Here is a 14,831-nt window from a genome sequence, read left to right on the forward strand (position 1 = left end):
TCGAGTTTAATTGAAACCGAATTTTGAGCCAAGGATCGAATTGGGTAGAATCTAATCCAAATCTTTTAACCCAACCCATTTACCCTCTTTTACGATGATAACATAATTTACCCTAGTAAAACCCTAAACAAAACAACCGCTCCTTTCTCTCCCTCACGTTTTACACCAAAGGTTTCGCATCACCAGTCGATCAATAACGACGGCGAATTAGAGTGAGAGCGAGTGAGGTCAGGGGAGGAGGCAGTGCGTACAACAGATCTAGGTGGCTGTAGAGGGTGTTCGTTGGCGGCGCAAGGCGTTTCAGGCGAACTTTAGGGGTGGTTGTCAGAAGAGGTAACCGGTTTTTCCCCTTTGTTTTCGTTTAATCGAATCCGGGTCCAGTGTCTTATACGGGTCGAGTCAGCGTCTTTTGGTAAGGGTTATGGGAAGTCGGGAAAGAGACGAGTCTTGTGGTGGTGGTGGCGACGACTGCCGTCGTGTGTGGTGAACGGGACGACGCAGGTCGACGCCGGTGGGGATCTGGGTACGGGTTATGGGAGCGTGTCATGCAGGGGCTGCCGGTTTGGGGGCTGTGGTTCGACTCACCGGCGTGAGTCGACCACGGTGGTAGTGACCGGTGGTGGCCGAGGCCGACACAGTGTCATGGCCTGGTGGTCACGGCGTTAGGTGGTGGTTGTGCGCGTTGTTCAAAGGCGGCGTAGGGTTGTTTGTTGCGTGTTTTGTACGGTTTTAATTAGTTTATCGTTTTGATTTCGATCGGGTTTCGTTAGTCGGGTTTCGTTTATATTTTATTATTTTTGTCTTCAAAAAACGTTGTTTAACAAGTTGAGTAGCAAGACGTGGTGTCGGGTTTGTTTCGAGAAACTTTCTAATTTGGGTAGGTTTCCATTTTGGGAAACTTTCTATTTCGGGGAAGTTTCCATATTTAGTAATTTTCGTTTAGAAGCGGGTTTTCGGGTACGAATAATTGATTGGCTGTACTTACATGTTTAGGTAACAAGTTTCGAGTAAAGTGCTGTGAGTTGCTGTTTTTGCTGCGGCTACGAGGTAGGGAAATACACTTGACTTATTATCGTTGCTGTTGAATGGTGTGGACTTGTTGTGTTTCATATGACCAAGTTGTGAATGTTGACTTATTTCGTGGTTGTTGCTTTATGCTACGACTCATATACGGGATTGTGATTGACCAAATTGATCGTATTGAGTATGCTATCACAACATTTTGTAGCTGGCATGATTTTATAATTGATCAGTTCAATGATATACATATTGCATTGCATTGTTTACTGTTAAGCATTTCATATGCATTGGAGTTGGAGGATAGTGTGGTGGTGACGAGGTTGTGATACGTTGTGATGTTGTGATAAGGCCCAGGCGGGTTCTGCAGACTGCCTTGGATAACCTCAACCGCAGTGGTATATCGACGACGGTCGATTGATAGTCTGCCGGGGATCGGTATGGCTGGGCGTTCCGGGTTATGAAATATGAGTTGAGATGGAGATGGAGGTGACGGAGGAGCATGCATATCATATTTTGTTGCTTCATTGTATTCCCTACTCAACCTCGCGGTTGACCCTGTGTATTCGTGTACGCCTGTGATGATCCATTTACTGGGGAGCAGATTGACAGGTTGTTGAGACATATGGAGCTGGCCGGGGAGAGAGCATGGATCACCTGACTTAGAGCTAGCCCACTTTTATTCTCAGTTTAGCTATTAGACTTTATTTACAGTTTTGAGACATGTTCCATTTGTGTTGTAAACATTTATAACTTTCAATTTAAAGTACTGTTTATTGTCCTTTGTTATCTACTGCCTCGGGTTTCCGAGATGGTAACACCCTTCTTTATCTGAGGAGTCCTAGTCCAGGCCCTTAAATAAATGGGGGTGTTACAAAGTGGTATCAGAGCGAACGATCCTCAGGCCTAAACCAATGAACCCAATGAACGTAGGATGTGTCTAAATAAAATGAACCCTGGGAATAAACTGTTAGGAGCTCACAGTGCGGTTAAGAAGGCGCCCTTAATGCGTGCTCTTTTGCCCTCTCAGTTTTGAACCAGGTAACCCGAGATAAATTGAGTGAATGAGGTAGTTAGAAGGAAAACCTTGGATATAATCGAGTTGATGTATACCTTGAGACCCATATATTCTAACCATTCTGCAAGACAACTTTACGGTAAGTATTTTGTATGAATGATGACGTGATCATATGATGTTGTGGAGATGAGAAATAAATTTTCGTGTTCAGGTTGATAATCAATGAAGTGTTGGGTTGTGGTAATCGTGAGCGTGAAAATAATTGCGAATTGATGATATTTATCTGGATGGATGTTGAATGACGTGTTGATAGTGCTATTATGTCTAGCGATATGCGGTTATGTGATCCCGAAGCCATGCTAGTATAGTATTGTGATAGTAATCAGAAACACTATTGAATTGCATGTTTCTAGTCATAGCAATCGTGATTTAGATGCAAGGAGTAGATCGAGATGCGAAGGGATTCTATGGGATAGATGTTTACGTAGGTACAAAGTGTGAGATTTAAGTTGGGATGGGTTAGTATACATAGTATGTTCATGAGAGCTTGTAACATAGTAAAGAATGACCTAGTGCTGAAACTCGTTTTGTTTGATTTTACTCTTTAATTGACCTTACTGACATTTCTTTTCTGTTTATTGCATATGGATGAAAATTTTATGAGAGATAGCCTCGTGAGTTAGTGTTCATTTGGCGTTGGTTTCATGCTTATAGGATATACGGATTAGGAGTAATAAATATTTTAGTGGGCTGTGGTCAGGAAGTTCCTGTGCAGTAATGTTTTGACCAACGATTTTGTAAAACTCCTCATTTAAATTGTATTAATAATTTTTGCATAATTCCAACTCCATCGATCAGAAGATTCGCATATGTTTTCAAATTGATAAGCCCCGAAAATTCTTGATGTCTCTATATTAAATGGTAAGTTTTTCAAACTGACCTAAGTTTCGGACCAATTGCTGTCACATACTTGTTTGGACCAACTGAGTTGTAAAATTCTTTAAAAATGGAATTCTTGTGCTTTAGACCTAATTCTTTTTCCCCTGTGTTTTTAACTCTCCGTATTTTATAAAAGTAATATGAATCAAGTTTTAATCGAACGGTTATTTGTTCGTGGTCTTTGGAAGTTACAACGTGAATCATGACTTGTAAAATGTGCGTTCTATGTTGAGTTTTCATACAATTGTTTGGTTATTTCATGAGCCTTATTAATGTGACCTTATAATGTTTTTATAGGATGATAGTAGCACGCATGTTCAGTAGTTAGGTATCTTAACAAGTGATAAAATTAAAGTTTAGTTGATAACATTGTTGGCATGATAGTATGAGTGAAATTGAATAGCTTAATTTGATTCTTAATCGAGGGTGAAATATTTTATACGAGTCCAGTTGTTTGCATATTTTATATATGTTTGGCATGTTGTAATATCTCTGGTGTGTTCATCATATTTGTATAGTGGTCGGATATATATAAATATAAAACTATATTGTCATATCTTGGTAAAGTTGGTGGCGTTAAATGTTAACTTGATTGTTCTAATATACTCGCATGAATATTTATAATAATTATGTTTAAATGTTTACACATGGATGGTAGTAATGAGTATGTCTAAATGTCCACACATGTAGGATGTCATTTGAGTTCTAATGTCTTTTATGCGAGTCTGTGTGCCTATAGTTATACTTATTACTTTCATTGCATTAATTTATTTCAGTTGAACCTAAACTTATAATATGATAATAAAATAGTGTTGTTGTTCCTTATTGGATATGTTCATAGTTGTATTGTCATGAAATGCTAAGGTGATTGTTGCAATTGTTACGATATTTGAAATATAGTTTGATATAGTTACGATATTTGAAATATATTCTCGAACCGTCGCTATGAATTATATTTTGCCGGAAATTTTTTTTTATGTCAGCTATGTTGGCCAATTATAATGAAATAACCCTTTGATGATTCACATGTTATGCGTATGTTTAAATGATAGTCGTTATAGTTACGTTTAATTTAGCCGCGAGTTGCCTATTTGTTCAAACCGTGCAAACCAGAGAACTTGTTCACCTTGCTAATCTTTTATCATAGATAATGTTTTACAAGTTATATGATGGTATATGTACATGTTTAAGTTGTTTATGCGATATCTTTTATTTTTGCTGAAAATGAGTTATACTAAGTTGCTGGACACAATTAAACAATATGGTTGCTAAAATGTTAAACACATGTGTGATATGGAAGTAATGTTGTTGTTGTCATGGATCATATGTTGTTACTTTTATTGGGAAATATGTTTTCAGAATTTATATCATGCAAACTGACTAATTTGTGTTGCATATCTGATGAGTCAAATGGTTTTGGTTGCATGTTATGTTTTCTGTGGTTCAAAGTGTTAAGGAGTGCATATGCACAACATGTTTTAATACTCTTGGTGATTGTTAGTAGTAGGGCGGAATGAATGCGCATAGGGATCAATTGTTCAGAATTAGTAATAATTTTGGCTTGGGAGAGGAATTTGGTGGGGTCAATGTTAAATTATATGCTGGTATAAGTATATTCTTATGGTTGATCTTTCTAAGGTTGTTGTCCTCTAGTAGATAATGCGGGTGTTCTGTGTTGTGTGAAGGATCATAACTCCTTGTTAATATATCTTGTTGATCAAGTCGTCTGGCAGGGTATGGTTAATATCTTTTGCTCACATGTCCACACGTATGATGTTCCTCTTGTGTGTTAAACAACTGGTGGCATAAGATGTTGTGTGTTGTTTATGCCCTTGATGGGTGATTTCTTGCCTTAGTTAAGTGAAGTGCGTTTATCAATTACAAACCAAGTATATATATATTGCATAGTTAAGTGTTTCCATATATGTGCACAAGATAGTTAATGAACCCCTATATGTACCTGAAACCGAATACCTTGGTTGATTGTTCCTTTAGATGTAACGTGGGGGTAGGATGAGGTGAGAGTACGAAGTGAAGGGATGGATGAACTAATTCGGGAGAGACAATAGTAGGCGAACTGTGATAATCTCGAGTTGACCAAAACCTTGGTACTATAACAGCTACTCTGAAAACTTGTTATATGACTTTCGCACACTTAAACCTCGTGAATGAATCCTTTATCTTAACACCCTTCTACGGTATCACCCCTGTGTCCTAATTGTTTAGCTTTCAACTCTGTAGGACGGATCCCTACAATGTACCACCCGGGGATCTGCTACATGTCACTTGATGCGACTTCAATGAGCATTGTGAGAAACTTTGTCTTTGCCATGGACAAGTATGGCCATAATGGACACCCCGAGTACTTAACTAATACTCGATTAAGAGCGTATACTCTTATTGATACTATCCCGACTGCATACTAAAGGACAACAAACACTTCTATATGAGAGAGTTGTCCACCCATTGCATGAGGTTATGCCGTGACCCCACCATCGCGACGGGGCCGATTACCCGCCCGAGCATACTTTTGACTTTATATCGGGCAAAGACACGAGGTACGAATTTTATGCTAATGTACCTGATGCCGAAAGTACGACTGAACCACCCAAACCAGACATTGGGGAGGAGGTGAACCAAGAAAGGAATGACATAGAAGTCACAGGGGATGGAACGCGGACTGGCGAGCTTGACGATGATAACGAGCGCATCTATAGTAAATACTTTCCTAGAAAGGGCCTACGAGTTATAGACCGGGATAGATGGGAGAAGAAAGGAACGCCTGAAACTAAGTCACCAGAGTCAGATTAAGCGCGACCTAAGGACTGTTATGTTAGAGCTAGTAACACCATGATCGGTCTGTTATGAAACCGTGTAAACCTTTGGCTCTTTTCTTGTTGATCTTTTAGTTTGATGTTGTGTTTTTAAGTTAAGAATGAGCTAAGTAATAAGTGTTATTTGTTGACAATCAGTTAATTCCATAATAAAATCTTGTTTTCGACTTTAATGTTAATGCGCAATTTCTTACCATGTGTTCTTTTCATTACTTTTGTTGACAAAGATGATGTTGTCGTATATGTATATGAAAGTTGAAAAGAGGTTACGAGGACGTAACCATGTTTTTAGTTGGGTAGGATTGTGAAATCTTAATGTTTATGTTGCACTTGGTTGTAGATTGTGGTTTTGATTAAGTTGATGTTTCGTTGTGTGGTACCTATGCAAATGAGTTCTCTATGTTTTGTTTTTACTTCTGGTAGTTGGTTGAGGTGAATGGCGGTAGTAGAATGATGGAATGATTTTCGTAGTGATATGTTGAAAGAGTATTCTCATGGTTTCAAGTTATGCTGTGTTGAGTATGCTGTCGTATAGGCTCTTGGTGGTATTTTGGAGCGAACTTCGGGACGAAGTTCATTTTAAGGGGGGAAGACTATAATACCCGTATTTTATTAGCGATTTCGTGTAATGTTTTATTTTAATTCGAGTCGTAAAATTATCGAGTTTATATCGTAAACGATTTCTGGGTCGAGTTTAATTGAAACCGAATTTTGAGCCAAGGATCGAATTGGGTAGAATCTAATCCAAATCTTTTAACCCAAACCATTTACCCTCTTTTACGATGATAACATAATTTACCCTAGTAAAACCCTAAACAAAACAACCGCTCCTTTCTCTCCCTCACGTTTTACACCAAAGGTTTCGCATCATCAGTCGATCAATAACGACGGCGAATTAGAGTGAGGGCGAGTGAGGTCAGGGGAGGAGGCAGTGCGTACAACAGATCTAGGTGGCTGTAGAGGGTGTTCGTTGGCGGCGCAAGGCGTTTCAGGCGAACTTTAGGGTGGTTGTCAGAAGAGGTAACCGGTTTTTCCCCTTTGTTTTCGTTTAATCGAATCCGGGTCCAGTGTCTTATACGGGTCGAGTCAGCGTCTTTTGGTAAGGGTTATGGGAAGTCGGGAAAGAGACGAGTCTTGTGGTGGTGGTGGCGACAACTGCCGTCGTGTGTGGTGAACGGGACGGCGCAGGTCGACGCCGGTGGGGATCTGGGTACGGGTTATGGGAGCGTGTCATGCGCAGGGGGCCGCCGGTTTGGGGTCGTGGTTCGACTCACCGGCGTGAGTCGACCACGGTGGTAGTGACCGGTGGTGGCCAGGCCAGACCTGGTGTCATGGCCTGGTGGCTGTCGGCGTTAGGTGGCGGTTGTGCGCGTTGTTCAAAGGCGGCGTAGGGTTGTTTGTTGCGTGTTTTGTACGGTTTTAATTAGTTTATCGTTTTGATTTCGATCGGGTTTCGTTAGTCGGGTTTCGTTTATATTTTATTATTTTTGTCTTCAAAAAACGTTGTTTAACAAGTTGAGTAGCAAGACGTGCTGTCGGGTTTGTTTCGAGAAACTTTCTAATTTGGGTAGGTTTCCATTTTGGGAAACTTTCTATTTCGGGGAAGTTTCCATATTTAGTAATTTTCGTCTAGAAGCGGGTTTTGGGGTACGAATAATTGATTGGCTGTACTTACATGTTTAGGTAACAAGTTTCGAGTAAAGTGCTGTGAGTTGCTGTTTTTGCTGCGGCTACGAGGTAGGAAAATACACTTGACTTATTATCGTTGCTGTTGAATGGTGTTGACTTGTTGTGTTTCATATGACCAAGTTGTGAACGTTGACTTATTTCGTGGTTGTTGCTTTATGCTACGGCTCATATACGGGATTGTGATTGACCGAATTGATCATATTGAGTATGCTATCACAACATTTTGTAGCTGGCATGATTTTATAATTGATCAGTTCAATGATATACATATTGCATTGCATTGTTTACTGTTAAGCATTTCATATGCATTGGAGTTGGAGGATAGTGTGGTGGTGACGAGGTTGTGATACGTTGTGATGTTGTGATAAGGCCCAGGCGGGTTCTCGGACCTCGCCTGGATAACCTCACCGCGAGTGGTATATCGACGACAGTCGATTGATAGTCTGCCGGGGATCGGTATGGCTGGGCGTTCCGGGTTATGAAATATGAGTTGAGATGGAGATGAAGGTGACGGAGGAGCATGCATATCATATTTTGTTGCTTCATTGTATTCCCTACTCAACCTCGCGGTTGACCCTGTGTATTCGTGTACGCCTGTGATGATCCATTTACTGGGGAGCAGATTGACAGGTTGTTGAGACATATGGAGCTGGCCGGGGAGAGAGCATGGATCACCTGACTTAGAGCTAGCCCACTTTTATTCTCAGTTTAGCTATCAGACTTTATTTACAGTTTTGAGACATGTTCCATTTGTGTTGTAAACATTTATAACTTTCAATTTAAAGTACTGTTTATTGTCCTTTGTTATCTACTGCCTCGGGTTTCCGAGATGGTAACACCCTTCTTTATCTGAGGAGTCCTAGTCCAGGCCCTTAAATAAATGAGGGTGTTCTAATAACATTATGACATTGTAAGGAAATGAGTAAATAAGTTGTTAGTAAAAAAATGTTTTATCCATTTTAATTTTATTGTTCAAATCACTCATTTTAAATTATCTCTAATTAACAATGTTGAGAGACAAGTGTTAACAATTAACATGACTCAATAAACAAAAAAAAAATATCATTTGGCGACTTGAAAGGCGAATGAATAATGAGCGGTGTTGATGGTGGGAGGTCGTGATAGGGGATATGTGAACCCCCGCTATAACGCGGAAAATATAACTTATAAATTCAAGCGGAAATTAGGAATTTTTTTGAAACTTTTAAAGTTTAAAGCGCGGGTTCATTAAAACCTAAAACATAACTAGAGAATGCGGAAATAAATATTTAAATTATACAAACGTGGTAGTCAAGGTGAGGGAAAATATATCCCTCGAATGACAAATGATAAAAGGTGAGTCTAAGCAATTCTACTAAACCGACTACTAGTCCAAGGTGCTCGCTAGCTCACACGTCTACACCCCACAAATACATTTTCACAAACCTGTCATTCATGTAAACATGAAAGCCACAGTCAGTGGGGAGTAACTCAGGGTTCTCCCAGCCACATTATGTCAAAACGAATATAACAAAGAACATGAACAAATAATCATATTAGATAAGTTATGAGTGAATCGACTTATAACTAAACATGGGATCATACGTGTTTAAACCAACAAGGATAAAAGAAATGATGGAATAAACAAGTAAGTAAGGCATAAGCAACAATAAAATAAATGGAGAAGAAAGACAAGGAAATAGACACGACCACTTAGGCACGAGCACGTATTTCAAGGAGATATGACCAAAGTAACCATCCAAATAATGCAAGACATTTACTACTCTTAGACTATAATTTCCCCGGGTAGGATTATGATAATGATACGGTCCTAGTCTAAATCTGCAGATTCTCGGGTGTACATCCCAATTCGACGTGCGCCAGCACAGCACGCACCCAAGACTCGACTACTCATGGAGACTGAGTACCCCAATCGCCAGAACAACACGAAAGTGGCGGAAAGACTAAGATAAGACTCACTTGCCAGCACAGCACAAGTGGCCCAAAACCACACTTGCCAGAACAACACAAGTAGGCCAAACCCGTACTTGCCAGAACAGCACAAGTAGGGCGTAAATGCATGTCAAGCACATACGATGGTATTATGACATTTCTATAAGAATACGACTCACAAGTATAAGACCAACACAAAGTGTAGATGGAGTATCCGACTCAGAGGCTACCTTGAAAGCATGTCCGAGATACCACACACAAGACTACATCCTAGACTCCAACCTGCTGGTAGGACGACGATCATATCGCAACTAGAGGGCTTATAGCTCACCTCTAGTATCCGATAGGACCAAGACTCAGAGACGGGATTATTAATGTCACATTCATACTTATGGCTTGCGTCTCACCATAAGTACGGATGGGAACATCAATCCCGACGATCATATCGTAACTAGAGGGCCTATGGCTCACCCCTAGTGTCCGATAGGACCAAGACTCACACAACCGAACAATACTAGACATTATTAAGAATACGACTCACTACAAGTAACTATTTATAATAAATATCTCATACTTGCATTATGTTAATAAATATTCTATTTTATAATTTAACATGCCGGTTAAATACAATATAATAATCGATAATGACTAATTTACGTTATGTGAAATCTACAGGATAAATGTGACCAACTCAAGCGGCTCATTTATGAACCCATCAAACAAGTCATAAAAACCCAATACTTGAAGTCACAGGAAATCCATCAAGTTAATCATGCAAAGTCCAACCATGTAATCATGTGAAGTCCAACATTTAAAACATAACAAGCTCAAAAGAAGGAAGTATGTAAATTCCCCATATAAATTAGAGTGAACCCAATCTATAAAATATAATGAGCGGTAATGAATAAACATTTCATTTCTCATTTACATGTTACTTGAACAAAGTATAAATAACCGATAACAAATGAATTAACTAATACGGGACACGAGGCAAAACGTAAACAAACCAAAATCCGAACCACCCATAAGCATATACGAGTCAATAAGGGAAAACTTTGGTCATGATACGAATAAAAAGCATAAACAACCATCATACACAAAGGATATATATATTTATAGAACTTGAAACGGTAAAACGGGCGCCATTTACTCATAAAGACTCCGAATCGAGTGATTCAAGTGGCTAAACCACCTAATTTTTCGACGCCGGTCCATCTGTTATATTTTCAGTGGCATTGGAAGTCGCACCGGTAAGATATGACGGGTTCCAGGCCAACACGGGTCACCCAAAATAGTCTCAAAAATGCAACTTTAGCAAGCTAAATGGAACAGTCTCAAAACTGAAACTTTAAGCAAGTAATGATACTAGTGACATATAACAACAACCACATCTAATTACCCATCTCATAAGAGAGCCAAAGATACCATCTTTACTCAATTTAAGCAAGTAAAACCTTGTATAAATCCATCTTAAACAACTACACATATAATCTCATAAGAATCACAATTACTAGCTTATAACAACAAAACATAACATATAAACATACAAATGACATAATACCGAGTAACCCATCACCGTTACCTCATTATTTCTTCAAAATGCAAGATTCCGACTCAAAACCATGCCGGTTGCCCAAAAGGAAGCTCAAGAACCGAGTTCCCAAGTAAGACATCGAAAATTGTGCCACAAAAGTCACGGCCAGCAGCAAGGGTGAGGGAAAGTCAAGATATTTCTTACCTAGGAAGATGTAGGGTGAGGAGAGGAAGAGATAGGCGCGAAAATCGTTGAAAACCGATAAGAAACGAAGGTTTTATGGCCATTTTAGTGAAGGAGGTGGAAGTTGTGTAACAATGGCGTAGTTGTGTGTTTGTTGCTGAAAAATGAATGGTGGAGGGAGAAGATAGGGTTTAAGCTCTTATATGGGTGGAGGGAAAAGAGTAGGATGAAGGCCCAAAGTTATCTTAGGCTCAAACTATCATTTTAAGTCGATTTTACCCTAAAATACAACCCGGACCTACTACAAATTTAAGACGGATATATTTTTTTAATCAACATTAATATTATTTTACATGTAAAGCCGCATTTTTATAAAAAACGGTTTTAAAATACAAATAAAATAATAAAATGGCTAATTAAATTATAAATGCCAACACGGAAAATTCGTGGGTGTTACAATCATCCCACCTTTTAAAAAGTTTCGTCCTCGAAACTTGAAAGTTGAAAAAGTAAGACCGCAAAGTTGTAGTCAGATATTTCAAAGTCGACCATCCAAAACGTTTACAAGATTTTATGCCATAAAAATTTAGTGTTTCTTAAAAAGGTCTCATAAAGAATTTTCTAAAAGCCCAAGTTTCTCGTCAAAGGAACGGGAGAGTTCTCGTTGCGCATTCAAAAACATCATCATTCCAAATCGAAGACAAGGTAAAAGAGAGAATCGTACGTCGATAAGCGTAGAACCCGTTATTAGACGTCTCTAACAACAAGTCCTAACATCCGATCAAACGTTAAAATAAATTAAAAAGATAATCCAATTCAAAGTTTCTAAAGACGTGACAAATTAAAAGCGAACTTTCGTTTCCAAACCCTTAAAATGAGTAAAGTTTTGCAATAGTAATGTGAGATTTAAACAGAGAATTTCAAACGGGTAACTTAAAACGGGTTGAAGTTGCACAAGATGGAAAACAAGTTAGGCATCATAATCATTAAGTACGATAACGGGGTTCAAACCCAACAGACCAAAAGACTAAGTCAAACTTCTACGGGTAGGAATCTGAGGAAAAAGTGAACGAGGAGGATAAAGGGTATAGAGTTTCATGAGTCACTAGCTTCAAGTCCAAAGGAGAAGCACAGGGAAAAGCGTAAGAGGGAGTACGAATGGTAAGGCTTACGGTCAAGGCAGAGAAGAAAGTTATGGAGCTTAGAACTACCACAAACACTTTAGAAAAAGTTGCACCCTCATCCAAAATTGTCAAGTCAACAAGTCTCTCTATTATTTCTCCCACAACGGATTCCCAAAGGCAAAATTACACTTAATTGAAACATCATTTCATTACCTCAAATACTCCAACAACTTCAAAGTTTCGAAACCATAGGATCATTAAAGACTTCTCTATACTAAATTTCTCTCAACTCAAAACTCCTAGGAACCAATTCAACAAATTTCAAGTCTTATCCTCAAACTATTTATGGTTATCAACATTCCCCAAAGTGTTTCTTTTAAATTTCACATCTTAGGACATTACTTACCATCAAGCTCGCAAGAATTCAAGGCTTTAGTTGTAACAACACTTCATCATCACTTCATATCTCTATACTCTAATATACCACAAGGTGAAACCATATTCACCACTTAACAATTGGTGTCAACTATACCATTACCTCTTATGACTTCCAAAACAAGCGCTAAGACTCTCCAATAACGCAACTTAGTCTCACTCTCATCTCATACCTTGAGTAGTATTCAAATTTACTCACTTACACCGACTAATAATCCAACAACTCCTCTAAGTCGCTAGAAGAGGCTCTACGGTACTCAATTAAGGTGGCTCATGCTCATGAAAGTCCTTCTAATATAAACGGTTTATAGTTTTGTTTACAAGTAGTATGAGTAAAGTCATTTCCCAATAATGGTAAATTCAACAAAAGTTTTAGCAATAAAATTTCATTCATATTATTTGTATTATAATCAAAATATTATAATTGGAAATTATACAACTTGATAAAAAGGTTTATTTTGATGAAAACAGAAACTTTAATGGAAAGATAAAATATACCAAAATACATTATAATTACCAATTTCTTATAGAGTTAACACACTTAAGTGTCAATAATTTTCTTATTTAAAAAGATGTAATTTTGTTGGGAAAACTTAGTTTGCTAGTCTACTATTTTAGAAGATAGGGAATTACTCACAAGGTAGTTCTCTCCCAATTACACTCTCAAATCCATGTATGTTCCATAACGTCAACCACAACTTCAAAGCTCTAGTCTCACATATAACTCAAACTCTACGCAATCGATTGTTTAGTTAAATCACACTTATTTCAAATTAAGCATCTAAACTCTAAAATACCCAAGTACGCCAACTCACCTTCCAAGAAGTTAACCGCTCATCACAGGGGTTGGGGTTCAAAACAAAACGCTTTCCTCAAAACAAAACTCGACCAAGGTGAACATCTCACAAAGGAAAAAGGGAAGTGCCTTCAAAAGGGTATTATAAGAGGGGGAGATACAAATGCTAAGTTGGAAGGAAAGATACAAGAGTCATTAACAAGGGGCGAGAGTCGAGGTAAGGCCAACAACGATGTCAAAGATAGAGTTTTATAGGTTACCATCATCAAATTTAAAGAAGGAGCATGACGAAGTGAGGAAGAGAGGTATGAACGGTAACGCTTATGGTCAAAGAAAAAGGGAAATTAGACAACAAGGAAACGTCGGATGCTCAAAACTCAAATAACAACATCATCCTAAACGGTTCCTAAAACTTCCTAATAAAATCAATCTTACAACCACATTACCTACAAGGATTCCTCAAGATAACTTACGCTACTTTACATCTAAGCTAATCTATGAAACAAAGTACTTCATCACTCTTGTGATTCAACAATTCCCAATCACTAAACATTCACAACGACTTCCACAAAACAAGGTCAAAACTATTAACAAGGCTATACTCATACCCGACAAACGTCAAAAGGCAACAACAATCTATGTATGGATATCAACATCCTAAAGGTATCTCTTTCCAAACTCAAATCATAAACATTACTCCATGTTTACTCCTAAGGTAACAACGCTCAACCTACTAAGATTTAAAATCTCAAACATAAACAACAAGGCCAAGTTCTATAACCTTAGTATCATAGGCAACTCGCACTTAACACACAGAATCCACCAATCAATTAAACTCACTTTATCAAGGAACTAGGTATAAGAATCACTAAGTATGTCTCATCACACTACCTAAGTCCTTCTAAAATCACAACCCCTAAACCAAGGTTATGGGTCAAATACAAACAAACTCCACAAAGCCAAAGTATCCAACCAAGATTAACATCCCACAAAAGAAAGAGAACTATCTAAAAGGCGTCAAGGGAGGACAAGCAAGGAACAAAGGACAAGTTAGGAGGGTACAAGAGTAGCTTCCAAGGAAAAAAAAAGAGTTTAGAAGAAAGATAGGCACCAAGAGGTAAAGAATAAGGCAAGAAACACAAAGGAGGAATATTTTCGCAAATCAATTTGTTGTTAAAAGGAGAACTTGTCCATATTAGATGTTGTGCTCACATTGTTAACTTGTCCGCCCAAGAGGTACTAAATTGTTATTTCCTTTGTTAGATCCAATTAGAAGTATAATTAAATGGATTAGAAATGGCATGAATTTTAGACGTGAATATGTTGTATT

General features: G+C 38.4%; 1 protein-coding gene and 2 long non-coding RNA genes across 5 annotated transcripts in view; 2 read left to right on the plus strand and 1 right to left on the minus strand.

The window, feature by feature from the left end:
* Window positions 1-1,806, plus strand: part of LOC141600085 (RNA pseudouridine synthase 5) — a 32,330-nt gene extending 30,524 nt beyond the window's left edge. For 2 of the 3 annotated variants that reach the window (XM_074420267.1, XM_074420269.1), the window contains exons 15-16: window positions 994-1,047; window positions 1,622-1,806. In XM_074420267.1, the coding sequence (XP_074276368.1) occupies window positions 994-997 (4 nt within the window). In that variant the 3' untranslated portion in view covers window positions 998-1,047; window positions 1,622-1,806. The remainder of the gene's footprint in view (window positions 1-993; window positions 1,048-1,621) is intronic. The other variant, XM_074420265.1, reaches the window with a different exon arrangement.
* A 4,774-nt stretch (window positions 1,807-6,580) lies between these two features.
* Window positions 6,581-8,304, plus strand: LOC141598295 (uncharacterized). The gene is made up of 3 exons (XR_012523402.1): window positions 6,581-6,828; window positions 7,492-7,545; window positions 8,120-8,304. It is a non-coding gene; the product is annotated as an uncharacterized LOC141598295 (long non-coding RNA).
* A 416-nt stretch (window positions 8,305-8,720) lies between these two features.
* Window positions 8,721-11,294, minus strand: LOC141598296 (uncharacterized). Its single transcript, XR_012523403.1, has 2 exons — window positions 11,012-11,294; window positions 8,721-8,922 (listed from the first exon to the last, which is right to left on the minus strand). It is a non-coding gene; the product is annotated as an uncharacterized LOC141598296 (long non-coding RNA).
* Between the last annotated feature and the right edge of the window lie 3,537 nt (window positions 11,295-14,831).

Source organism: Silene latifolia, chromosome 9 (assembly GCF_048544455.1).
Source record: "Silene latifolia isolate original U9 population chromosome 9, ASM4854445v1, whole genome shotgun sequence".
NCBI lineage: Eukaryota > Viridiplantae > Streptophyta > Magnoliopsida > Caryophyllales > Caryophyllaceae > Silene > Silene latifolia.